The sequence below is a fragment of the Emys orbicularis genome, chromosome 7 (genome assembly GCF_028017835.1).
Source record: "Emys orbicularis isolate rEmyOrb1 chromosome 7, rEmyOrb1.hap1, whole genome shotgun sequence".
In the NCBI taxonomy this organism is placed as follows: Eukaryota; Metazoa; Chordata; order Testudines; family Emydidae; genus Emys; species Emys orbicularis.
This window is the reverse complement of record NC_088689.1, coordinates 78,392,211-78,419,494: the sequence shown is the minus strand read 5'-3', so window position 1 is coordinate 78,419,494 and position 27,284 is coordinate 78,392,211. Positions and strand designations below refer to the sequence as shown.

General features: G+C 44.7%; 2 protein-coding genes across 4 annotated transcripts in view; one reads left to right on the top strand and one right to left on the bottom strand.

Moving 5' to 3' along the window:
* Nucleotides 1–3,344: 3,344 nt before the first annotated feature.
* Nucleotides 3,345–5,280, bottom strand: LOC135880883 (probable protein BRICK1). The gene is made up of 3 exons (XM_065407264.1): nt 5,124–5,280; nt 4,668–4,750; nt 3,345–4,059 (listed from the first exon to the last, which is right to left on the bottom strand). Exons 1-3 carry the CDS (start codon nt 5,239–5,241, stop codon nt 4,033–4,035), a joined length of 228 nt encoding a protein of 75 aa, XP_065263336.1. The 5' UTR covers nt 5,242–5,280; the 3' UTR covers nt 3,345–4,032.
* Nucleotides 5,281–5,725: 445 nt separating this feature from the next.
* The window catches only part of RHOA (ras homolog family member A), an 80,916-nt gene continuing 59,357 nt past the window's right edge, over nt 5,726–27,284 (top strand). Inside the window, exons 1-2 of one of the 3 annotated variants that reach the window (XM_065408628.1) lie at nt 5,726–5,831; nt 26,505–26,580. The gene's annotated coding sequence lies outside the window, so the exon portion shown is untranslated. Of the gene's footprint in view, nt 5,832–5,857; nt 5,923–26,504; nt 26,581–27,284 lie in introns of those variants that run through there. The other 2 variants (XM_065408627.1, XM_065408629.1) reach the window with 2 other exon arrangements.

The following is a 27,284-nucleotide window of genomic DNA, read 5'->3' as shown; positions in this document are numbered from 1 at the left end:
CAAAAAAGAACTAGATAAGTTCATGGCGGATATGTCCATCAATGGCTATTAACCATGCTTTGAGAGCCTCTGCTTGCCAGAAGCTGTGAGTGGATGACAGGGGATGGATCACTCGATAATTGCCCTGTTCTGTTAATTCCCTTTGAAGCACCTGGCACTGGCCTCTGTCAGAAGACAGGATACTGGGCTAGATGGACCATTGGTCTGACCCAATATAGCCATTCTTATGTAAAAATTGATTATAATATGATAAAAATATTACAGAAACTGCCCAAGATAACCTCTCGAGATAGTAACGTGAGATAATGACCTTGGCATATAATGCGTTTTAAAAATCTTGGCCTACTAAGAAATGTATATTTATGTAAAGTATCAGAGGGGTAGCCGTGTTAGTCTGGATCTATAAAAAGCAACAGAGTCCTGTGGCACCTTTAAGACTAACAGATGTATTGGAGCATAAGCTTTCGTGGGTGAATACCCACTTCGTCAGATGCATGTGTGTCCGACGAAGTGGGTATTCACCCACGAAAGCTTATGCTCCAATACATCTGTTAGTCTTAAAGGTGCCACAGGACTCTGTTATATTTATGTAAGTTTCTCAGTCACAAATCTAGCATTCTGGAGCAAAGTCACTAAAACGTAGTCCCACAAACATTTCTCTTTAGTGCCCCTCCTTTCTCCCTCTACCGCACCCCATTCATAGTTGTTGTCCTTGGTCAGTGAAGGCCCAGACCCAGTTCAGAGCTGCTTTCACATGAGTTCACCTCCCACCCTGGGAGGGTGCGGGAGAGAAGGGACCTTGCTCATTCCTCCAGCTGCTCGCCACTCTCCAGCCACTCACTCTGTCTGCTGTTGTTTGTTGTGCCACCATTCACTCCACTGACGATGGCCCTGCTCTGTCACCCTCTGCTGCCACTGTCCTAAGTTTCCTGTAAGCTGCGCGGCTGTGCAGCAACCTATTTAGCGCTATGCAGGCACTTAGGGAACCCGCCCTGGGACCTGCCGCGGTCAGAGGAGGGACACCCCTCCTCCAGCCCCAACTCACCCTGCCCAGGCATGGGAAAAATTTGAGGGAAAACTGTGTTCCCGATAAGCTGTGCACTTGAGCAGCCGCACAGGAGAAATTTAAGTGCTGCCCAGCCAATTAAGAGAAGGGTGACCAGACAGCTCGCTGTGCAGGGATGGGAGGAGGGTGCTGATGTCAGCGTGTCCCCCTTTCCCCAGCCCCTGTAGCCCATCTCTGCAGAGTAGGGGAGAGGCAGGGGACAGAGCCTGGCTCAGGACTCAGAGCTCCTGCAGGGAAGGGTGAGGGGTTGAGTGCCTTTCTTAAAGAGACAGTTCACTGTTTCAGAGATTTCCCCAGCAGCCAGCTCACAGTCTCTCTCTGTCACACACACACACTCTCTCTTTCTCCCCCTCCCTCTGTCCATGTACCCTAATCTCTGCAGAGTGGGGGAGGGGAGACAACAGGGCTCAGGCCAGAGCAGGCGAGCTTTCAGTGAGTGTCTTAAAGAGACAGTGCAGGGCATCTCAGAAACTTTCCCAGCAGCCAGCACAGACGATGTCTGCATCTCACCCACAGTCTCTGTGACAGTCGCACACACTCTCTGTCACAACACAGCCTGTGTCAGTGTCACACACTCTGTGTCACTCACACACACTGTCTCTATGTCACACCTCCCAACACATACTTGTATTATTGTTGTTGATACTTCTCGTTACCTCTTGCAATGCACATATATTCTCTGTAATTTTATTCTTTCAAAGTGTGTTATTTTAGTGTTTTGACTGGTCTATGCATGTCAATTTTTATTTCTCTTGCACTTAAATTTAATTCTTTGAGTAGTGAGTTCTAAAATGCCTAATCTGTCTTGGCTGGAGTAATTATCCCCATTTAATGTTTAAAAAAAAATGTATATTATATCTAGGTTTTTTGTTTCTACTGGTGGCGCACAACCGCACATACCTCGCTGCACATAACATTTATTCCAGACATGGATGGAAAAAATTAGAGGGGACATTCACCCTGACCGTTAGAAAGCTTTTTCTCATTTCCAGCCTGAATTTTTTCATGACTAGTTTATATCCATTTGTTCTTGTCCTAACAGTCCTTTAGCTTAACTAGCTCTTCACCCTTCCTGGTGTTTACCCCCAATGTGTTTAGAGAGAGCAATGAGATCCCCTTCCAGCCACCATTTTGCTAAGCTAAACAAGCCAAGCTCTTCCAGTCTCTTCTCATAAGATAGGCCCCTCCATTTTCCTGATCATCCTATTATCTCGTCTCTGCACCTGTTCCAGTTTTGAGTTTATCATTCTTGAACATGGGTGACCACAACTGTACACAGTATTCCAAATTAGGTCTTACCAGTACCTTGTACAATAGCATTAATACTTCTCTATCTTCACTGGAAATGCCTTGCCTGATACATCCTAGGATCGCATTTGCCTTTTTTGCAGCCATGGCTCATAGTCATCCTGTGGTTAACCAACACATCCAGGTCTCTCTCCTCTTCTGTCATTTCCAAGTGACGAGTCTCCAGCTTGTAGTAGAAATTCTTACTGTCAGACTTTAAGTGCTTTGCACACTTAGTGTTATAGAATTTCATCCCATGTGTATTACTCCAGTGTTCACAATCATCCAGATCTTCCTGTATAATATTCCGATCCTCCTCAGTATTCATGATGCCTCCCAACTTTCTATCATCAGCAAATTTCATTAGCACATTCTTACTAACTGGGGAAAAAGACAGACCTGACACTGTAAGAGAGTGGTCCTGCTGGGTTCTGGGAAGTGGGCAGGCACAAACCCACCCATGGCTAAAGGCTCCTCCCCCAGCCTAAAGGGAGGATCTACTCAACCTGGGACACAAATCAGTACAGGGGACAACAAAAGAAAAAACAGGGATAGGTGTGACGGTCAAAGGGTCAAAATTAGGGAACCTGATGGGTACACAGAGCAGAGAGCCCCAGACAGGGCCCACTGCTCCTTGAATGTGTCAAGGGAGCCAGTGGATGTGGCTCAGAGGAACTGTGCCTGGATACGTGAATGGAGAGAGGAATAGAAGTAGGCCCCACAATTGCAGAGAACCCTTCAACAAAGAATGTAGTTGTTTTTTTTTTTAAATCACAGAAAACTAGGATCCCTGATCACTACTAATCATTTTAGGGAAGTAGGAGTGAAGCCCACTGGAGCAGAAATTGGTGGAGGGAAGGAAGGAAAAGAAGAATAGCAAGAGGCAACAGCATCTCTTACAGTAACAGGCCATTGTGACTCCTCTTGGCCATCTGCACTTTATGGCCACGCTCCCGCCCCTGCATCCCAGACAATGACCTCTAGCTATAGATCAGCTCAGACCCCATCAGCAGAGGCAGTTTATTGTTGAAACACAAATGAAAGACACCCCCCATGTGACACTACAGAATACAAAAGACACAGAAAGCTCTGAAACCCACCCTGCCCAGAGAGTTTATCTTGGCACATTACCTATTCCCCTGCCTCCCCCCGCCAACCACACACTGCACATCTACTGCTCTGCTTGCAGACTGGAAGGATGGATATATTTGACATTTTTGCTAAGAGATATAAGTTGCAGTGTTTGCTAAAGGAACTGAAACCACCAGAGGAGTGGCCCGCCAACAGCATGGACACCCACTTCCTCAGCCAGTCAGCTCCCAAGAGAAGTTTTCTTCCCACAAAGCGACCTTTGGCCAGAGAGATTCTGCAGCTGCAAAATGTAGGCGTTCTACATGCACAGCTGGGAATGAGAGAGAGATTAAGGGGTACAGGAGTATTTGACAGCTGCATGAATCTGTCTGCACAAAATCACTGAATTCAACATGCTCATTTGCATTTTATCAATTTCCTCTGGAGTCACCCTGGAGCCATGCACTGAAGGCAGGGATATTGCATTGCAGAAACAAGCTGAAGTCCTGTCACCAATAAGAAGTAATGAAGAAATCAGATGCCTGACAGTCAACTCTGGCACAGCCGTACAATCTTCTCCAGGTCAGCTCCCTACCAGCCTTCTGCAGTTAGGTCAGAGTTTCGCCCTTTGTTACCTGCCAAAGGAGAGCACAGCCTGCAGTCACCAAGGGCTAATCAGTGTGCCCACTCAGGGAAAGTTAATGAGCTCCCGTACACTGGGAACTGGGTAAAAGTCATCCCTCGCAGCAAGGCTGGGAAGGGCAGGAGTCCTCCCCAGGCCAGTGTCACCAATTCACCAAGATCTCAGTTCTCTCTCCAGCCGTGTTGGCCAAAACCAATGCCCCAATGTAAGTACTGCTGGGATGCCCATCAGAGCGTAGAGGGCAGGAGCTCCAACACTATTGTTCAGGAGAAAGACCTGCAACACCACCCCACGGTAACAACTAACGGAGCAGGGCTCTGTGTGGGAGTCCCACACATCCCCCCACTTTGTAAAGAGCAGATTAGCTGGCGGGTGGTGCAGGGCACAGCGTTACTGCCTAGCTGGGGGGGTGGGGAGGATAGCAGGGCAATACGCACTGGAGATGGGGTAAAAGCCGCAGGGGGGCTTGAACAGCAAGGCCCCGGCTGTCCCTGAGCTGCTAAGCGTGGGCTGAGCCCTGCACCGAGCTACTCGCAGGGCAACCCCTCCTCCCACGCCGGGGCTGTCCCCTGGTGCCACCTCCCCTGCTCTACCCCTCACCCTGGCCTCGATGTACTCGATCCGTCGCTCCAGCGCGGTCAGCTTCTCGTTAAGGGTGGCGAGCCGGGAGCGGCAGGACATGTCTGCGGGAAGAAGGGTCGGGTCAGGGGCTGCACCGGGCTCAGGCCCCGCGGTACCCGGCCAGGACAGGTGCCCCCCGCCCCTCGGGGAGCTCCGACCCCAGAACCCGCCCGAACAGAGCGCGGCGGCCGGTAGGGCCAGGGTGGGGTGGAGCCGGGCCTGGGAGGATGGAGTCTAGAGCCGGGCCGGAGGGTCGAACTGGGGTGGGTGGCTGGGGACGAAGGTGGAGCCGGCCCGGACCTTACTGGGGGGATGGAGTCGAGGGGTGAAGGTGGAGCCGGGCCAAGTCTGGGGGTAGAGCCGGCCGGGGGAACCGGAGGGAGGAGGCGGACCGAGCCGGGCCTGAGGGAGGAGCCGGGCTGGGCGCGCACGCACCGAAGGAGTTGAGGAAATCCGCGATCTTCTTGATGGAGCTGGTGATCACTTCGATGTACTCGCGGTTGGCCCAGTCCTGGTGGATCTCGCGCTGCACCGGATCTTCTTGCAGCGACATGGCCGCCGCAGTCACCCCGCGCCCAGCCCCACCCTCCGCGGCGCCGCCGCCGCCGCCAGCGCGCCCAGCCCCCTGCCGCACTGCGCATGTGCAAGGCACGGATCACCAAGGGGCCTGGAGGCACGGAGAACGGCTTCCCGTACAGGACGGAGCCCCGCCCAAGTTGCCGACCCCAAGTGCCAGGCAACACCAGCCGGGCAGTGCGGCGCTCCCGCTTTCCCGTTGTTAGGAGACCCCACCGACTCCCAGCCCAGGATCCTGTCCCGCGCGCGGCTCCGTGTGTCTAGTACCCATCCCTGCTCCCTTCACCTATCAGCCTCGATCCTTCTCGGCCCGAGTGCGCAGGCGTGAGAACGGTAGTGGGTACAGGCGGCGTAAATAGCTCCCGGGCTTTTATAGCGCCGCTTCCCGGCAGCCCTTTCGCCAACTGCGCTGATTGGCTCAGGTGGCGGCGGCGCGCCCGCGCTGTGCTGTTCTCCTGTGAGCGCGCACGTCCTGCCCCGCCTGTTGCCGTTCGCTGCTGCTGCAGCTCGGGGGGCCCGTAGAGCAGGAAGCGGCGTTAGCGAGGCGAGACCGAGTCGGGCCTGCAGGTACCGGGCGTGGACTGGGCCTGCTTTCCCCTCGTGCTCCGGGGCTGGCGCCTTTCGGCCGCATCCCGGCGCGCCCCTCCCCCCTTCTGCGGTGCGAGAGTGCAGGGTCCTGGGGACAGGACCCCCGGGATGCCCCACCCTGGTGGGAAACCGGGGGCGAAGGGGGTGTGTGAGACCCGTGGGCGGGGTATGGGGAGTTACAGGGGCAGAAATCGTTGTCTTGTCTTCCTACGAGCCTAGTGGGTGATACCTCAGGGGTGGGCAGGGGTCGCTCTCTGCTTTTCGCCCCCGGGCTCTGGGATGTGCCAGTGTCATGGGTGAGAGCTGGATCTGTGGAATCGTGAATAGGATGGGGAGGTGTCCATGTGCTAATTCGCTATTAAAATTCGTGACCCCTTATGGGAAAGTTTGAGGGCTCACTAGTCTGATTCTTCTCTGTTCCAGGCTAAACAGCTATAGTTTCAGTTTTTGCTTTAGGTCCAGTTTAATAGTAATCGTATGTTAAATTTCTCTGGATTTCTGTTTTTGTTGAAGAAAGGGTGACATCTCTGAAGGGGCTTGGTAGTGAGAATATTTTTCAAATATGGATCTTGTGTACATACAGAAGTTGTACTGGTTTAACTTTGTGTGGGGATCAGCCTTTAGTAAACTACTTTGAGCGTGTCCTTTACTTAAAGAAAACAGGCATGAAAGCCATAATAGGATTCTTTATGAGCACAGGGACATTTAGGAGATGGTGGTGGTGGTGGTTCTGTATCCTTGAGTAAATGTTTTTCGCGTGTTGGGGTATATATTTGCTGTAATTACACAGTGAGTTAACTGTGAAAATTGCTATTTCAGTGGGTGTAAGAAGTTGGTTTCTTGTGTTAGTACTGTGTTTGCTACACAGATAATTTTATTTCATAGTGTGTATATAACTGGCATATGTTAGGTTTTTGTAGCAGGTCCTAGTTAAGCTCACAAAGACATTTAAGTGTGTATTGCTATCACAGAGTTCAGTTTTAAATACAATTGAATTTTAAAGGTGCAGGGAAGCACTGTCAGCTGCAAATGGCATAACAGCCTTACATTAAATATAGCTGAAAATTGATTGCTGCTCAATATGTCCTTTGATTATTAATCATTTCTTCCAGTGCGAGATGAAAGTAAGTGAGAAACTTCAAGCCTTTAGTACAGTGGCTAGAGCAATGAGTTTTGTCATGGAAGATACACCTCTACCCCGATATAACGCGACCCGATATAACACGAATTCTGATCTAATGCGGTAAAGTAATGCTCTGGGTGGGCGGGGCTGCGCACTCCGGCGGATCAAAGCAAGTCAATATAACGCGGTTTCACCTATAACACGGTAAGATTTTTTGGCTCCCGAGGACAGCGTTGTATCGAGGTAGAGGTGTATTTGAAAGTACTGTTGCTCAGTCAGAGTAAATTTTGATTATAAAGGATCAGATTTATCAACATTTGACATATCTATAATGTCTTAATTTTTTTCACTCTATTCCCAGCTCTTGTTTTTCTTCTAGGACTTCTCTTCCCTGACACCCTCCACAATAAGTAGGTAGATATGTGAGGAGCAGTGGGGGTCTCTTCAGATCCATTAAGCCTCACCTTCTCATATTGCAAGTCATGAAGGCTTCAGGAAAAACTAGATTACTCACAAAAATCTAGCTATGGGATGAAAGGCTTATTTCTAATATAGAGCAGATAAAACATTATCTGGTGTTTAGATAATCTAAATGACATAGGTTTTTAAAAGATAAAACTGTGTAGTCTTACTTTTTGACTCTCAAAAATACCCAAACTTGAAGATGATAATACTTAAGATGTGTAACAACTTAATACCCAAGTTTTCCATGACTCAAATTACCAGCCTGTACTTTGGAAGTACAATGTTTACTTGTTGAGACCAGTGTCAAGTCTGTACCTCCCTGGAAGGACCCTGCTTGGAAATTTTTGCTGTTTTTCTGCAGGTGAGCTGATCTGTTGTAGCAAACTCCACCCCCTTTCTGACAGTCACCAGAGCACTAGCATTTTAGATTGAAACTCTTAATTCTGGAGCATAATGGCAGTTCTGACTTGGGCTGAGATATAAAAAAATTAGAACAGTCAACATTTCATTTCAGGAAGTTTTCATGGGAATGCTTAATAGGGTGTTCAACTAAACAAAGTAAATCTTGCATTATCCCCCATAGCTCATCAAACCCAAGCTCTTGCAGATTGCCATATGGAGTGAGTGCCAAAGGCAGGGACCCTGTGCTGAAGAAACAGACAATTAAAAACACCCCCAACTGATCTTAATGACCATCAGGGTGTAGGACTAGCAACTGCACTTCAGATAACCTGGTCTCTGATCATTCCAGGGCTTAAAGGGTGCTTTGGCATCAACTGAAACAAAAAATGGCAAAAATGAACTCTTCCCCCTCCCTTCTCACTTGCTCTGGCCTCCCTGCCTGTCTCTCAACCTTTTTATCTTCAGCTCCCCTCTTATCTGTTTCCTCAAACCATTTACACGTCTCCAAATCCTGCCAATTTTTCCTTGACATAATTTCTAGAATCTGCCCAAGCCCTGACTTTCTCATTTTGACTACTGCAGTGTCTTCCTCTCTACCTGGCCGCAAGGAGAGTTGAAACAATTGCAGCAAGCCAGACATTTCTTGAGAAATAGTTCTCGCTGCTTTCTGCATCAAGTCCATATCTCGCTTTTGGATGCAAAAACATCTTTGCACTGAGACAAGTTCAGGATCTGTCAAACCTGTGTACTAACTTTATCACTATACAAGTCAGAAATCTGCACCCTCTGACAGGCAGACTTGGAGCAGCTAGAGACATTCCATATGCGCTGTCCGTGCCAAATCCTGAGCATAAAGTGGTTTGAGAGACAAGGTGGGTGATGTAATATCTTTTATGGGACCAACTCACCAACAGAAGTTGGTCCCATAAAAGATATTAATTCACCCACCATGTGTCTTGAACAGGGGTAGGCAACCTATGGCACGCGTGCCGAAGGCGGCGCGCAAGCTGATTTTCAGGGTCCTGGCCACCGGTCCGGGGGGCTCTGCATTTTAATTTAATTTTAAATGAAGCTTCTTAAACATTTTAAAACCTTATTTACTTTACTTTACAACAATAGTTTAGTTATATATTATAGACTTATAGAAAGAGACCTTCTAAAAACATTAAAATGTATAACTGGCACGCGAAACCTTAAATTAGAGTGAATAAATGAAGACTCGGCACACCCCTTCTGAAAGGTTGTCAACCCCTGGTCTTGAATATCAGGGGACCAATGCGGCTACAACAACACTTCATATGTAAAGTGGTTTGCAAGATTGACATTTTGCAGAAAATCAAAGATCTGGCTTTCCTTCACTCACTCATTATATTCAAAAGTGACGTTGCTTGCTCTTTGGCCATGTTGCCAGGATGGAACACCCCAGCTCTCAAACTCTCCATTGACTTTGCCTACTGCGCTGACCACAGTAAGTCCCTCTTCAAATCTTTCAAGCTTTCCTTTACCTTCTATGTTAAATTTAAGCATCTTGTTCTCTGCAAAGCTTTATAACAACCTGGATGCTCTTATCTTCCCCATCCACTTGGCCTGAGACATGCTTCTCTATCCCTTAGGGCTTGTTTAAAGTTTTTGTTTTTTTTACCTATAGTTAATTATCAGATTATTTGAGGTAGTTAACGTATTTGTAAAGGTTAGTCTGGACCTCCTCTAAAACTTTGTTCCAAGATTCAAACATCTGTAGCTTGCTCTAGTCTAGCAGTATGTCTACACTCTGATCAGGATGCATGATTGCAACACATGTAAGCATCTCCAAGCTAGCCAACTTTCTGAAAATAGCAGTGTAGCTGTGGAGGCACCAGCTTTTAAGAATGTGTGCTTCTCCCCCTCCCCCCTTTAGGTTAAGTTATTTAGGTTTATAAGTAATTGCTTTTAAACTAAAATAAAAGCCTGGTGCCACTTTCTTTTATAAGAGAAGCCTTTAATGTCCACTCACGCTAGTCTGTGAGCCACTTCGTCTGCAGCTCCTTATTCCTAAACACCTCCCCTTTCTTAAGTCAGCCTGCCATGTCTTCTCTCTCCTCTTCCAAGTCCCTCGTTAAAATACACTTTTTCAAAAGGTCTTTTGACCTTCAACTCATTAAAGTAGTACTAACAAAGTAGGTGACTGAAAATCTTTACCAGAAGGGTGAAAAAATAAATCTCAGAACCAGTGGCATATTTGGAACTTTTCTTCTCAGTCATGCTGTTTTCCATTCCCTTTTCTATTCAATCGTGCTGTTACCAACCCCCCTTTCTGCATTTATACACTTTTTTTAGTAAGGTCTGGTTTACACACAATTTTTATACCAATGTAATTATTTCAGTTAGGGGGTATTGTTAATAGTTATACTGGTAAAATCCCTCAAGTGGATGCAGTTTTATTAATATAAAGGTGCCTGATACTAGTACAGCTCCTTTCCCATATGGAAATAACTGTCAGTATAAAACACTTCTTTAGTGATGTTACTGTATCCACTCTGGGTGGGGTGGGGCATGGGGGGGCTTGCGCAGCTTTCACTATACCAGTATAGTATGCAGACAATAGTGCAAGATTGAGAGCTTTTTTTTTCCATGCCTTTCTCTAAAGCCCCAACCACACTGCTGCTGTACCAAAAACAGATAAGATCATTGCTACCACTTTGGATTGAATCTGGAAATGAACAGGCAGCTGTTGCAGATACTTGAGCAGTTCAATCCACTGCTGTGATAGGTGCCCTGACAAACCTAAAATAAATAGCTGCAGCATTCTTCAATAACTGAAGCTTCTGTGTGGTCTTCTAGCGTAGCCTTAAATAGAGTGCATTGCAGTACTTTAACCTGGAGGTGACAATGGTCTAGATAAAGGTTGTGAAGTTTCTATTAGAAAGGAATAGCTGTCTTGGCTGGCTGTAGCTGATGAACCGTCCCACATACCATCACAACTACTTGAGGATCCAATAAGAGATAGCTACAATCAATTTTAGTGGAAGCTAATCATGCTCCTTCAGTAATGGTGCTGACACCACTTCTTCCTGTTCTCTGCTGATCAACAAATATCACATCAGACTTATCTGGGTTGAGTTGTAGCCTGTTTACTTAAATCTAAACATCTTTCCCAATCAGAGGCAGAGTAATGACATCACAGAGTCTGGGTGCAGTGAAGGGTGGTTTTGAGATGATCAGTTACCATAACAAGGAGCACTTCATAGATATGAAGACAGATAAATAGGATAACCAGTTGGAATAATGTACCAAGAGTCACAGTGGAGTCTCTATCACTGACCATTTTTAAATCAAGATTAGATATTTTTTAAGAAGAGATGTCCTAGGATTTTTTTGGGGGGGAGAGGGAAGTCATGGCTTATGTATACAGAAGGTCAGACTAGACGATAACACTGGTCCCTTTTGGGCTTGGAATCTATGAATCAGCTGCTTAACATTGCCTTCTGGAAATTCTAATATTTAATATATGGAGATATCCTATCTCCTAGAACTGGAAGGGACCCTGAAAGGTCATCAAGTCCAGCCCCCTGCCTTCACTAGCAGGACCAAGTACTGATTTTGCCCCAGATCCCTAAGTGGCCCCCTCAAGGATTGAACTCACAACCCTGGGTTTAGCAGGCCAATGCTCAAACCACTGAGCTATCCCTCCCCACTCTCTGTGGGGACGGAGCAAACTCATTGAAGGACCATTCAAGATACCCCAGCTGAGTCATCTATGTACTTCAAAACCTGCCAATTTCCAAGTATAACTGTAAGTGAGATACTTATACCATTGCTAGATGGTCAGCCACCTTTTGCCTTGTGTATAGTCTGAATTCCGTAATCAGGTTTGAAATCAGACTGAAAAGGATAAAAGAAATCACTAGAATATGGTTATATCATTTTGGCTTTTTTCCACATACACAACAGAAATATTTATTGAATGCTTCACGGATGTCCTCTTAAAGAACTCTTAGCTATCATCTGTTAAAAGATTCCTCAAAGGACTGGTTAATGACTTTTCATAGATTAGAAAAGCGCTCTTGCTGTCGTATCTCATTGTGGCGCTGACAAAGTTAATTGGTTCATTTTTGAACCTCTGGTTGAGGGCTCTTTATTCTACCTGTTGCTAAAGAGAACTTTTTGAGAAGGGTGAGTGACTTACAGCCTTTCACAACTGATCCTTCTTTCACTATATGTATCACAGGGATAAAGTTAGAGAGACAGGGTGGGTGAGGTAATATTTTATTGGTCCAACTTTTGTTGGTGAGAGAGACAAGCTTTCAAAGCTTTTCTTCAGCATTGTGTAGCTTGGAAGCTTGTCTCTCTCTCTCTCTCCAACAAAAGTTGCTCCAATAAAAGATGTTACTTCACCCATCTTGACCTCTAATATCTTGAAGTCAACATGTCTACAACACCACTGCATACAACAATGGAAGATATAGGGATAAAGTTGTCTTGCATCATTGTCCAACATTTTTACCTAAAGTAGTGTCAGTTTTGCCTAAACCAGACAGTTAATCTCCTAGTTCTCGTAGTGTCCTCTGCACTATGGGTTGCTCCAGTCAGTGTAGCTTGGGCAGTGGAACGTAAACAAGCAATGCCCACTGAGACACTCATGTCCTCCCCTCAGTGTTGGAGCACACACTGAGGGCAGGATATAAGAGAGGGCTTGGTGCTCTGACTGCCTCAATTCCCCCACCACACACCCCCTACCCCCGCCGCAGCATTGGTCCCAGGAAGTGGGGGCGGTGGGCAGGGAGTCTGAATATGCAGAGTTCATCTCGAAGAACTCTGGTTACAGGTAAGTAACTATCATTTTTCCTCCAAAACCTTTCTCTTTTATGAGGAAGAAACAAGGCTCCATACCCTAGTTTTTAAGTGTGCTTTGAGTTTTTACTGATTAGTGTAAATGACTTCCTGAAAGCCTTAGTCTTAATCCCAAAAGATTACGTAAAATGTAAGGGGAATACCATTTCCACGGACAGTTTATTGAAATGGACTATGTTATTGGTTTGGTTTGGGGAGGTTGTCGGTGCCTGAGGTTTTTATGAATTTACGGTTAAGATGGCATTGATAGCAACCCTCTAATGTTTCCATCATAGAAACCTAGAGAACTGCTATCTGGAGTTCTGTATGCACATTTATGCAGCACCGTTTTCTCAATTTGGCATCTCAATCTGATGCTTGCTTTAGGCAAACGGTTCTCTAGTCCTTGTTTAGAATTAGAAATCCTCAGCCCACTTCCCGGGGGATTGTACTGCTAGCTGTACTCCTACAAAAAGAATATTCAGAGGCTGCCTGGAAGGAAGGCTAATTACCATGGTAACTAGGTCGAAAGTGTTACCTTTGCATATTCATAATATCCAGGCACCTTCCCCTCTTCCACAGACTTCTAACCTTATGGGACTCTGCAGTTTAGCAGAAGAATTGGGTTGGGTGGGGGACTTCATGACTTCTTGTAATCTTGCCTCTGAACTTTTAGTGCTATGAGGGGATACGCATGTGGTCCAGACAGGCACTGCTTTTCCAGAAGCTCAATGTTGCTGCAGTGGGAAGTGTCATTCTACAAATGTGAATACAAAAATTCAATTGTCTCCAAGAACCACAGTGACTGTTAAATAGCCTCTTCTCCTATGGGTCTGTCTGCTCTCTTCTCTCCCAGCAAGAGAAGATAAGTACCAGAAAGTAGGAGGAGGTCAAAGGAGTTGAGGTGATGCATCTAAAAGGTTTATCCTCAAGTCCTTGTCTGTAATGCAGGTGTACTAGTAGTGTCAGGGATGAGAGTAACAAGGTGGGTGAAGTGACCTGAAGAAGAGCTTTGTGTAGTTTGAAAGCTTGTCTCTCTCACCAGCAGAAGTTGGTCCAATAAACGATATTCTTACTTCATCCACCTTGTGTCTCTAATATCCTGGGACCGACACATCTACAACTGTACTGCATACAGGGATCAAAGTAGAAAGAAAGAATGCAGACTTTTTTCTCCTTACTTGAATGCAAATCTAATAAAAGCACTTCACTTCACACACATTAGTGAATGTGCACAACTTCCCTGTAACTACATCAATATTAACCTAATTTTGCTTAATATGATCTTAGTTTCAATGGTATTACATGAAGTGCTCTCAAAAGTTGCCAGGAAGGACATACATTATATAAAACTGGTCAACACCAGTTTGTTGAATAGTATTATCATTAATTTGATATGCACAGTCCATGTGTGACACTGTGCAAGGTATGGAAAGGCACAGAACCAGGGGGTTCACAGTTTTGCTTCTGCTAGTGTTTGCAGTGCTTGTCGAGCCACCCAACAGCAGCTTCATCAGCACAATGAAGGGCTCTAAGGCCACCATGAAATCTAGTCAGTTGACACTCTTCTACAACATGCGTCATTGACTGATGAAGGCCACAGGGACAGAGTGGGTCGTCGTGCAGACCCAATGTTTAGAGGTTGGCTATGCATATTCCTTGGCCAGTTTGGAGCCTGTTCAGCAGAGTCCAAAGGTGACGTGGCAGGTCAAATCCAGGAAGTTGAACGGCTGAATCAGCAACAAGGAAACCATTCCTAATGTCTTTATCCAACCACTCACTGCGCCATAGGGTTGCTGCTGATAGATTCAGATCTGGCAGTTGAAACCACAATGGACACCTCAAAGTAAGTTGTGCTCTGGGGTGACTGAAAATGTTCATGTGCAGTGGGAGACCTGAGTAGGCAAGTAGCTTTTCCACCAATCTGGCTGTAGACTCTCTGCGATGAATGTGGAGGGGCTGTGTTGTTCAGAACTGGTAGCCGTGGGAAAGGAGTGAGATGCAGGGTACCTGTGTTGATATACATGATCGAGTTCAATTTGACGTCAACCAATTTAGTGTGAGGCGAATGATACCACACAGGGGCACAGTATTCCACTGAGGAATAGCACTGTGCCAGAGCCAATGTGCAAAGTCTGTGCACCTGTGTCCCATGTCAAACCAGCTAATTAGTTGATTAGATTATTGCTGGCCTGACTTTTTTAGATGGTCATGGAAAGTCAAAGAGCAGTCCAGTTTGACAAGGTAGACTGGTTTTGCCTCGTGTTTCAGTTGTTTTCCATTGAGGAAGATGTTTAACTCATATTTAGTGCTTACATTGTGGAGGTGGAAGACACTCAAAACTGTCTTAGTCACAGTTGGTTGGCGCCTCCAACTGCTATAGTAGTCTGCCATCTTGACCAAGATGTTCTCCAGTCAGTGAAAGAGCATGACTAGGATGTCATCGGCATAGATAAATTTGCGTGACAGTCAGTGGCAGGACATTTGTGCATAGACTAAACACAGGGTGGATGCAAACACAGAGCCTTGGGATAAGCAGTTGGATTGCCTTCTCAATGCATTGTTCTGTCTCCCACATGTACCCAAAAATGCCTGTCACAAAGTAGAAATTCAGCAATGTCCACCAACCATGCTGGGAGAGCTTTTGACAGTTTTACCAGAAGACCAGCATGCCATACTTTATCATAGGCTGCTGTCAGGTTCAAGGAAACAGCTCCTGTCTTCAAGTTCCATTGAAACCTGTTTTCTTAAATTGGGAGAGATAGACTGAGTGATGGTATAAACTAGACTTTTGTAATGTCTTGGACTTAGTACCGTGCAGCATTCTGATTTTTAAACAATAGTGCTGTACAATATCAATAAAGCACACATTTAAACAGATTAACAACTGGCTGACTGATTCCTCTCAAAAAGTCAGTGGGGAATTATAGTTGAAAAAGGAGTTAGTGGGGATCTGCAGGGATTAGTTCTTGTAGGGCTGCACTATTCAATATTTTTTTTTATCAATTATAAGTAAATATAAAATCACTGCTGAAAAAACTTATGGATGACAAAAAGACTGGAGTGGTAAATGACTGCTCTGTAATGACTGCCCAAAGAATGCAGGTATTATTACAAGAATGGAGCATTGGCTCCAAAACTTTATTGGTTCACATATCACCTTCTTAAAAAGTTGTTGTGAAGTGAATGGATGGAACATCAAGCTTATGTACCACCAGTGGTACACATACCGCAGTTTGGGAACTCCTGGAATGGAGTACTGTATCCTGGAAAGAAGTGACCCTGAAAACGGGGTCCTAATGGACAAACATCTCCATGTGGGCTCTCAATGCGATGCTGTGGCAAAAAGGACTAATATGATCCTTGGATGTATAAACAAAAGTAGTGAGGTGGGAGTAGGGAGGTGATTTTTACCTCTGTATGAGGCATTGGTGTGATTGATACTGCAATACTGCATTCTGTTCTTGTGTCAACATTTGTAAAAGGGATGTTGGGGGGGAAAAAGATGTGCAGAGAAGAACCAAAAAAAACTATCTGAGGACGGAAAAGGTGCTTTACAGTGAGAGGCTTAAATCTGTTTAGCATATCGGAAAGAGGATCAAGAGGTGATTTGATTACTGTATAAGTACTTTCACAGACAGAAAATACCAAGAACTAATGGATTCTTTTAGAAAATAGAAAGGGCATGAAAAGAACCAATGGCTGGAAATTAAAGGCAGAAAATTCAAATTAGAAGTAAGACGAACATTTACCAGTGAGTGTGATTTAGCCAGTGGAACAGACTACCAAAGGAAGTGGTGGATTTGCCATATCGTGAAGTCTTCAAATCAAGACTGGAAGCCTTTCTGGAAGAGATGCTTTAGTCAATCACAAGTTACTGAGCTCAATACAAGAGTAACTGGTTGCAATTCAGTGGCCCAGTCTGACACCAGGTATAATACTGATGATCTAAAGGTCCTTTCTTGCTGAACAATCTATGAATGCTGACACTTACCCAGAGAAGAAATTGAAGTCAGTGCAGACTGTGGAGCGTAGGCGTGAAATCCTGTCTGTGAGAAGCACTACTAAGGAAGTGGTCCCTTATATTCTGCATTATATGAAGCTTCAGAATGCTGGTTAGGTATAACCACAAGTAGGGTGCATGGCAGTAATGCAGTCTGAAGGAGCTGCCTTGTGAGGTCCATATCCAGAAGAAGAGGTCTCCATCTCGTAACCAGGTGAAGAGGAAAAAGCATTTTGGCTGCTGCTGCTGCTTGATCTAAAAGCAGCAGGGACCCTAGGTTGTGCACTTCACTGACAAAAGGTGTAAAACCCCTCTATATGGGAACAGATATCAACTCTTGTTATCTCCTCTGAATGCTTTCCCCAGCTCACCAGCACTATCTGTATTGAGCCTCAACCAGCTAGCCGTCATCCAAGCTGTAGTCTCAAACACTGAGCTGAGACTACACCATCCACATCTGATTTGGAAAGAAAAAAGTGTAAATGACATATTGATGTCAGCAGCCTGTACTACCTCATTATCTTGCCTGACAGCCTCCTATTCTCCTTGTCCTTCTAATATAAGCTCAAGGAGATATTCAATTAAATGTGTAACTAAACTTTGGAACTCACTGCCACAAGTGGTTTTTAAAGCCAAAAATTTAGCATGATTCAAAGAAGGATTGGACATATATACACGATAACAAAAATGTCCAGAGTTGTTGCAAACAGAAATTTGGAAGGGATATAAACCCTCATTGTTCAGGGCTTAAACAAACCTCTACCTATATGGATTGGTTGGGAAACTTTTGGGAGGGGGCAGAATATCTCATAAATACATTCTGTGGCGTTTGTTCACTATCCTCTGAAGCATCAGGTACTGGTCACTGTCAGAGATGGGATACTGTACTAGATGGACCATGGGTCTGATCCAGTCTGGCGATTCCTATGTTACATATACACTGAATGGGAAGGGTTACAAAATAGAACTTTGTGGTGTCCTCTACAAGAAAAAAGAGGAGCAAATGTTCAGCACAACATCCTGGGTTCTTTCTTGCTGCCTAGTAGCAGTGAGAGCAGAAATTTAGAGTGATGTGACTAAGATGCTAACAAATAGGCAAACTCATTAAAATCTGCTTCGATACTTGAGCATAGCAAGTGATATACCCATCTTTATAAAAAAAAAACAAAAAACACCCTATTGTTGGTCTAGTTGTCAAGATGATTTCAAAATAGAATAATACACCTACATAGGAACAAACCAGCAAAACATCTATAAAGGAAAATAGTGCCTCTTTAGTCTACTACAGATCTTTGAACTTGTCCAAAAAAAGAATGGATAAAGGATAACTGGTTGTTCTAAGGGCTTGGCTACACTTGCAAGTTAGTGCACAATAAAGGAGCCCCGTGTGCGCTAACTCACTCCCCGTCCACACTGACAAGGCACGTAGAGCGCTCTGACTCCACGGCTAGAGCACTCCTGGTACTCCACCTCGGCGAGTAGAATAACGTTTGAGTGCCCCAGTGTCAGTGTGTACGAGGTGTTGCATTACTGCGCTCTGATTGACCTCTGGAAACGTCTCATAATCCCCTTAAGTCAAGTGGCCACTCTTGTCATTGTTTTGAACTCCTGTAGGAATGTGGAAATGCCCTTTCAAAGCTCCGTGTCTGACAGCCGGCATGCAAGCCATTACTGTGGAATGCTCTGTGTGTGTGAGAGAGAGAGAGGCGGGGGGGAGGGGAGTCTGCTGCTGTCGGAACTTGCAAGACAGCATGCTGACGTGCTCTCAACCCCCCAAAAACCCACCTTCTCTCCCCCCACATACACACAACACACTCCCTGTCACGCTCCACCACCACCCCATTTGAAAAGCACGTTGCAGCCACTTGCATGCTGGGATAGCTACCACAACGCACTGCTCTCTGTGGCCGTTGCAAGCGTTGCTAATGTGGCCACGCCAGTGTGCTGTCAGCTGTCAGTGTGGACAGACTACAGCGCTTTCCCTACTGCGCTCTACGAAGGCTGGTTTAACTCAAAGCGCTTTACATCTGCAAGTGTAGCCATGCCCTAACTTACTTGGACTTTCACAAAGCCTTTGACAGAGTTCCTCACAAGAGGCTAGTAGGCTCATAAGTAAGTTCTGTCATGGATTAGAAACTGGCCAAGAGACTGAAAACAAAGAACCAGAATAGTCCATTTTCAACATGGCCAAAGGCTAACAGCAGGGAGCTGCAAAGTTCTGTACTAAGACTGCTGTTGACTGTTCGCTTTTTCCAGAGACAAAGTGGGTGAGGCAATATTTCATTGGAAGAAGAGTTCTGTGAAACTTGAAAGCCCCCCCCCCTCTCTCCAACAGAAGTGGGGTCCAATAAAAGATATTACTTCATCCACCTTCTCTCTCTTTCATATCCTGGGAGCAACACAGCTACAACACCACTGTATACACCTTTTCCAGATCATTTAATGTATTAAAGTGGCAAAACTTGCAGATGGCAAAGACTAGAGAAAACTTCAGGTAGAAAGAACTGAACAGGTATCTGGGACACAGAATGAAAAATGAAGTTAACTGTGGACAAATGCACAGTAATACCTGATGGAAGGAATAATTTGATCTACTCAGACACCCCACTGGCTTCTAAATTAACTGTCATTTAGGCCATGAGCTATTGTAGTCAACTCAATGAAAACATTTGAACAATTTGCAGCAGTGGTCAGGAAAAATACATCCCAACACTTTTCTTTCTATCTAATTATATATACTATAAATATTTTAATGCCAATATATAAATTGGTGGTACACCATTAAATGGAATATTTTTTTTTCAGTGGTCATCACCTGTCTCAGAAAGACTATAGAAGATATTGAGCTCCGAGATAGGCAACAAAAATTATTAGAGGCATGAAAAGACAAAATCCTTATGAAGAGACTGAAAATTTGTATTAAGTTTACAAAAGAAGCAAATGACTGTGATAGAGAGATTCATTATTTTGTATAGTATAGAGAAGATAAATTGTGTGCCACGTATTCCCCTGCCCATAATACCACAATAAAGGGATAATAAATTTTCATTTGAAAGGCAGCAAATGTAATCAATTTTACATCAATGATTAACCTGTGGAACAGATTGCCAGTTGGGGTATGTCAACGCAGCAATTTGAGCCTGGGCTCAAGCCTAACTCCCCCTTGCGTCCTGTGACAGACCCAGACCAGTGGGGTACAGGAGTCTGGTAGAGGGCAAATATACTGGTCACTGGATGAGTAGTTTTCTGTTCCCTGAGTGACCAGAGCAGGGGCTGCACTAGAGTAATCAGGAACCTGCTAGAACCAGTTAAGGCAGGCAGGCTAATTAGGACACCTGGAGCCAATTAAGAAGAAGCTGCTAGAATCAATTAAGGCAGGCTAATCAGGGCACCTGGGTTTTAAAAAGGAGCTCACTTCAGTTTGTGGTGTGAGTGTGAGGAGCTGGGAGCAAGAGGTGCAAGGAGCTGAGAGGGTGTGCTGCTGGAGGACTGAGGAGCACAAGCGTTATCAGACACCAGGAGGAAGGTCCTGTGGTGAGAATAAGGAAGGTGTTTGGAGGAGGCCATGGGGAAGTAGCCCAGGGAGTTGTAGCTGTCATGTAGCTGTTACAGGAGGCACTCTAGACAGCTGCAGTCCACAGGGCCCTGGGCTGGAACCCGGAGTAGAGGGCGGGTCCGGGTTCCCCCCAAACCTCCCAATTGACCTGGACTGGGGGTTCTTCCAGAGGGGAAGGTCTCTGGGCTGCTCCCCAACCCACATGGTGAATCTCTGAGACAAGAAAATCCGCCAATAAGCGCAGGACCCACCAAGATAGAGGAGGAACATTGTCACAGTCCGCACACCCATTGTGTTAACCTAGGGTCCGAGACTGTGTTAACCTGGGACATAGGGTCCAAGCCTATAGCTTTCCTGTGTGCACACAGCTTTGGCTTGACTCTGGTCCTGAAAATCCTCCGGATGTATTCTAGAGTTCCTAGGGGCAGAGGAGCAGCACTCCAGGCAGCCAGCGCAGCGGCCAGAGGTGCCATTACTGGCTGGCCGAGGGTGCTCCCTGTTCCTGCTCCTCTTGTGGTGATGGCAGCTCCTGTTCCAGCTCCTTTTTGCTGTTGTGTGGAGCTCGGTCGGAGCAGGGAGCAAAGCTGACAGGTGGGAGGCAGCTCCCTGCTGCTGGGATGTAGGGGGTTATCCCTCCCTCAGCAGCACTGAGCTGGGAGCTCTCCTGCTACCCCTCCCTGCAGGACAGTGCTTGGTCACCGTCCTCCTCTCTGGCCCTTACTCCTGGGCCGTCCTTCCCATCCCTGGGGCTGCATGTGCAGGGGCACCCAGGCTGTGTGCACTGTCAAGACAGTGAGTGGGAGCCAGCCCCAAAACTTCCCCACAGCCCTCCATGGATCTCTTATGTCTACCTCCTGGCATGTGGCGGGGCAGATATAAGGGATCCCGAGGGGTGCTGGAACACACTGCACCCCACGCCCTGGGGATGCACTTCACTGCTCTGCAACTAGCAGCAGCCAGGCTGGAGGTGTGTGTGTGTGTGCGCACGTTTTTCCTCTGAAACCTGCATTTTATGTCAAACTTCAAAACAGATAAAAATAAATAAATAAAACCAAACAAACGCTTCCATTCAATGTCCCATTTTAAAAATTAAGAATCACAAAAAGTTTTAATTTTCATAGTTTGACAGCCCTGGAGCCTGATGCCTAGTTACCCTCAGAACAGGTGCACGTGGGCATTTTCCTGCCAATGTGACTCAGTCTAGAGGGGGAGAACCCAATTCTCAGATTAGATGGTAGTTCAGTATAAAGCCTTCTCAAACTGCAGTCATTCTACTGGGACAGCTATCAAAGGAGCTCATTATGCAGTGTGTGTCCTCCTTATGGGAACTTGAGTCCCATCAGTAGTACCATCACAGTTACGAAAAAGGGTGGGCAGTAGAGTTTTCCTTCAGTGCAACACATTCATAGGGCTAGAGTATTGACGCTGGGGTGTGTGGTAGGTACTCTGGGATAAGGTTACTTTGACTTGGGTCTGTGCACCACAGTGTGGATGCTAGAGCCCTAGGTTCAAGCACAGTTCAGAAAATCCTTAACCTAGAGTTAAAATGCTGTGTAGATGCTCAAACCCAGGGTTTTCTGATGCAGGTCCGCTGACTTGAGTCCCTCAAGACTAGGCTTACACTGCTGTGTAGACCTACCCTTGATGTCACTGGGATCAAGAGATTGGCTAGGGGTGTGTGTGTATATCTATATCTATGTATAGGCAATGAGAATATCCACAGTTAAATTAGCTTGGATTAAAAATAAACAAAGAGATATAAACTTGAAGTTTGTAAGCCAACTTCCATTAGTTATGAAATTTCCCCAACAGGCCGTTTATTCCATTATTGTCCATTATGTTGCACCTTCCTCTGAAGCAGTCTGGTGCAGGGCACTGTGAGAGACAGGACACTATACTGAATGTACCTTGTCTCTAATCTGGTTTGGCAATTCCTGTGTTTCCGGCCTCCTTTGCTAGTGTTATGCTTCCAATATAACTGCTATGGAAGCTACAATACAGTTATATTGGAAAGCTGCTCCTCAGTTATTACTTCATTCATTTTTTCCCCACTCTTGGTATCATTTCCCTAATATTGAGTAAAATTCTGTGGTCAAGTATTGAAAATCAGGCAAGATATCTTTAAGTTCTGAAAAACAAAGCGTCTTGCTGCTGCCGTAATATGTTACCCTTTTAAAAATGGTTGTTCGTCCAATATTATTGTGGTGGTGCAGCAGGTCTTTGGGTTGTTGGTATTGGAAAGTACCTATTCTTCCTAAGGGCTTGGCTACACTTGCGAGTTACAGCGCATGAAAGGAGCCCCAGGTGCACTAGCTCACTACCCATTCACACTGGCAAGGCACGTAGAACGCTCTGACTCCACGGCTAGAGCACTCCTAGTACTCCATCTCGGCGAGTAGAATAACGTTTGATGCGCCCCCGCTGGAGTGCCTCAGCATCAGTGTGAACGAGGTGTTGCATTACTGCGCTCTGATCAGCCTCTGGAAATGTCCCATAATCCCCTTAAGTCAAGTGGCCACTCTTGTCATTGTTTTGGATATGCCCTTTGAAAACGCCGTTTGACAGCCGGCATGCTTATCTGCTCCGAGACAAAGCAACCATTACTGTGGAATGCTGTGTGAGAGAGAGAGGCGGGGGGGGGGGGGGGAGGTCTGCTTCTGTCTGAACTTAAAAGACAGCATGCTGACATGCTCTCAGCCCCCCAAAAACCCACTCTCTCCCCCCCTCCCTGTCACACCCTATCCCACCCCCTCCCCGTTAGAAAAGCACGTTGCAGCCACTTGCATGCTGGGATAGCTACCACAATGCACTGCTTTCTGTGGCTGTTGCAAGAGCTGCTAATGTGCCACGCCAGTGCGCTGTCAGTGTGGACAGACTACAGCGCTTTCCCTACTGCGCTCTACGAAGGCTGATTTAACTCAAAGTGCTCTATATCTGCAAGTGTAGCCATGCCCTAAAAATCTGCTGGGCAGTGCGTGTAATTTCTATTTCTGCAAATGAGCCCAAAATCAGACCCTGCAAAGGGTCTATTGAAACATTCACTGTAGGATCACAAACCAGTTTACTGTATAACTTGGCTGCATGTCTCTTTCTAACATTGAGATTAACAAAAGAGAGGGTTTTTAGGAGAGGGTTTCCTGCTTGTGCACATTATAGTTAGCTTCTAACCATTGGTTTTCTTTTTAAAAGTTTAAAAAAGGAAACTTCTGAAACTGCTTTTTGTTTGAGAACATTAAGATTGATCTTTGATCAATTTTGAAAACCTCAGTGAACCCTTATTCATATTTCATTGAACTTTCAGCATAGACACTTTCAGCAGTAGAAGTGGAGAAGGCAGGATATGCATTGATTCATGAGGTCTCTGGTAATGGCTGATGACATTCAAAGCAGAGTGGAGGTGGCAGCTGCAAAATGGATTAGTTAGTGAAAGGAAAGCAGAGTGAGCTGTCCTACACTCATTACTGTAATAGTTGAGAAGCCAAGCGAATTCTTCACATCCAAAAGTAGCATGCCACTCTGGGTGCTAGCTGAATTGTATGTTGTAACTCAGGATTTGCCTAGATAGAAAAAATGATTGTGTGTGGATCAGGGTAAGTTAAAATGTGTTAGCTAACCCAACCTAACCTTGATCTTTTCCCCCAGTCTAGACAAACTGAGTGGAAACCATCTCACTGACTAATGTCAGAAACATCCAGAATATTATTTTTTACCCTGTTGCTTTAAAGAAGAATGTATTTTTAAAAAAGCCTCAGAATCAGTAATGAAAAGATGACCGAGTTATTCAATAAGCATTATGGTTATCAAAATAGCATATGTTAAAATATATGGGCTTTTAAATATCTTATCCAAACAATGAGAAATTAGCAAGTATGGTACATTTGTGTTATGACTGAGTATCTGTTTGAAATGAGAGCTGAGACCGCAGGGTTTCCAGCAACTGTCTGTGGAAAAACTATATCAGAAGGCTGTACACATTGTATAGGAGTAGGAAATATCACCAAATGTTATTGAAACTAACTTTGAAATAACTGCTTTTTGTTGGCAGATATGTCTCCTGGGACTAAACTTGTCTCCTAACTTCTAAATCCAGTTTCTAACAATTATATTTGGAGAAGCAATCTTGTTTATTTAGATGTATCCAAGTAGCACGTTTGAGGGAGGCAAGGGAAGAGAAAATAGGAAGAACTTATTTTTATAAAAATTGTCTCAATATTCACTTTATGATATGGCCATTAAACAGCAGGAGATTTAATCATAACTTTCTGATTTTTGTAGTTTGATTTTTATTCTGATGTGTAGCTTCAGAGGAGCAGCCCAACCCAGGAAGTGATGAGATGAGTCAGTTATCCTGTGGTCCCCGCTAGTTCAGAAAAGAAGCTATTCTCAAGGGCCCTGCGTCCCCTGAGGCATAAAGGAGCTGGTCGCATGCTTGCTCAGGCTGGATTGATTTAAATCATTTTATCTCAGTCCAATTCTAATAATTTAAATCAGTGAGTGGAAAATTTGGATTTAAAGAAAGCTTAATTGTTTTGTTTGCGCTTCTTCATTACCTTCCTAAAGAAAATACCAATTTATGATTACCACAAAATATAGCCTTTATACTAGATCTGGTATGCCTTTATGCTAACCAGAAGAATACACTGTAACTATACACATTTATTTATGTAATTACAGTGTTATAGTGATTAAAATGTTCAAATTCTTAATGCTACATTTTTCAATAGATTAGAAAATGATGACTGTTGTACAGTATTTCTTGTTTAATAGGTTGCACATAAAGCATTATGCTAAAAGAATACAACTTAAAAATTGTAGGGCCAAAAACTGAAAACCTTATTTCTGCCAACTTGCATGTCCAACCTGTGCACTTACTGAGGCCAGGGTCCTGTGGAAAAAACAGAATGTGATCCTGCAATTAAAGACTATATTGTAATGGGTCAGAATTACAGTTGTGCAGGCAGCCATAATTCTTTCATTTTCCAACTTTTGAGAGTTTGACTTTGCAACCGAGAGTTATTTTAGCATAGTTTGTCTATGTAACTTCTGGTTTTTTTTTTTAAAAGAAAAAGGTAAACTGTTGTGCAACTGTAACAACCACCTTCTTCCACATCCTGAATCACCATCAGGGCTTGAACCCCAAACTGTCAGCTCCACAGTACAGGCTGCTACTTCTTGAGCTACAGGATTTAATTATATTAGCTGGCAGCAGGGAAAGGGTATTTTGCCAGAAGAGGGGATGGGAGTCTGGCCTCTCCTGCCTCCAAAATGGGAGGAGCTCCTGCCCCAGAGCAAGATTGGCCACTGAGTCCAAGGAGTATTTAGGAGGTGCCAGACCTACAGCATATCTCTCTCTCACTGCATGGGACTTTTCCAGGCTCCTACCCTATGTGGTGCTCCCAAGGGGATTGAGGGTAAATGTGCCACTGAAGCAATGTGCTGGATCAGAAGGCTAACAGGGTGAGGGGCTTCCCCCTGCTACAACTCCTGTCAGCTTCCATGTTTTCCCAATGTAGTACAGTGTGTGTTGCTGCTGCTGGTCTGGTGACAGGCCTCAAAATGTTCATTTTGGAAGGTTGTCAGATTTTTTTCTGAGGAACGGAAGTGAAAGAAGGCAAATGGCATTTTTTAGCCCTTCGTGTGTCAGCCAAATCTAGAATTTCATGGGGCAAAGAAAAGACACTTCTGTAGTCTGAAGGTGTTCCCTCTGGCTAATATCAAAAGCCTGCTGCAAACAGTACTGGTGTGAGAGCTTTTTAAAGGAAAATGTAGCAAGAATCCTTTGTAATGGAAAGTATTAGGCAACCTAAATAGAGTGGCTGATACCAGCTCCCCCGCAATAAAAGATTTACTTATCATTTGTGACAACCTGAATTTGAGTGAAAGTTGAATTCAGTTTAGCACAAACATTTTAAAAAATGTTGTTACCTTAAATGTGTGGATACATTTAAAAAAGTTTATCAAAACATGTTTCACATCTACAGCTAACAGATTTACTAAACAAAGGAAGCTTTATGTGTAATCATTGAATTCATAGATTCTATTGTGATCATCTAGTCTGACCTCCTATATAGCACAGACTATAGAACTTCTGAAAATTATAACTAAAGCATATCTTTTATAATAACATCCTATCTTGATTTAAAAATTCAGTGGTGGAAAATCCACCACAACACTGGTAAATTGTTCCAACGGTTAATTATTCTCATTGTTAAAAACGTAGGCCTTATTTCCGGTCTGAATTTGTCTAGCTTCAACTTCTAGCCATTGGATTTTGTTAATTCCTTTCTCTGCCAGATTGAAGAGCCTATTGTTAAATATTGTGAGCACCAGAACTGGACACAGAGTGGTTTCACCAGTGCCAAGTATAAAGGTAAAACAGCCTCTCTACTCCTACTGTTTTTGCAGCTCACGATTGCATTAGCTCTTTTGGCCGTAGTGTCACACTGGGAGCTCATGTTCATGGATAATCCACCATGACCCCCAAAATTCTTTCATAGTCACTGCTTCCCAGGATAGAGTCCCCCACCCTGTAAATACAGCCTGAGTTCTTTGTTCCCAGATATACACATTTACGTTTGGTTGTATTAAAACACACACTGTTTGCTTGTGCCTAGTTAACCAAGCAAGCTAGATAGTTCTGAATCAGTGACCTGTCCTGTTATTTACCACTGCCCAATTTTTGTCATCTGCGAACTTGATCAGTGGTGGTTTTGTGTTTTATTCCGGGTCATTGATAAAAATGTTAAATATCATAGGGCCAAAAACTGATCTCTGTGGGACTTCACTGTAAACAGACCTGCATGATGGCAATTCCCCATTTACAGTTACATTTTGTGATCTCAGCCAGTTTTTAATCAATTTAACGAGCATCATGTTTTCTTTATATCATTCTATTTTTAATCAAAATGTCATGCAGTACCAAGTCAAACCTCATACAGAAGTCTTAAGTATATTACATCAACACTATTACCTTTGTGAACCAAATTTATAATCTCATTAAAAGCAAGTTAGTTTGACATAAACCTGTGTTGATTTGCATTATTTATATTACCCTCCTATAGTTCTTTATTAATT

Excerpts from the sequence above, each read along its gene's own strand:
- LOC135880883 (XM_065407264.1), bottom strand. The coding sequence starts at position 5,241 with ATGTCGCTGCAAGAAGATCCGGTGCAGCGCGAGATCCACCAGGACTGG. Across the intron at positions 4,751-5,123 it reads GGATTTCCTCAACTCCTTCG|ACATGTCCTGCCGCTCCCGG; the intron begins GTGCGTGCGCGC and ends TTCTTCCCGCAG. Across the intron at positions 4,060-4,667 it reads TCGAGTACATCGAGGCCAGG|GTAACAAAGGGCGAAACTCT; the intron begins GTGAGGGGTAGA and ends CTCCTTTGGCAG.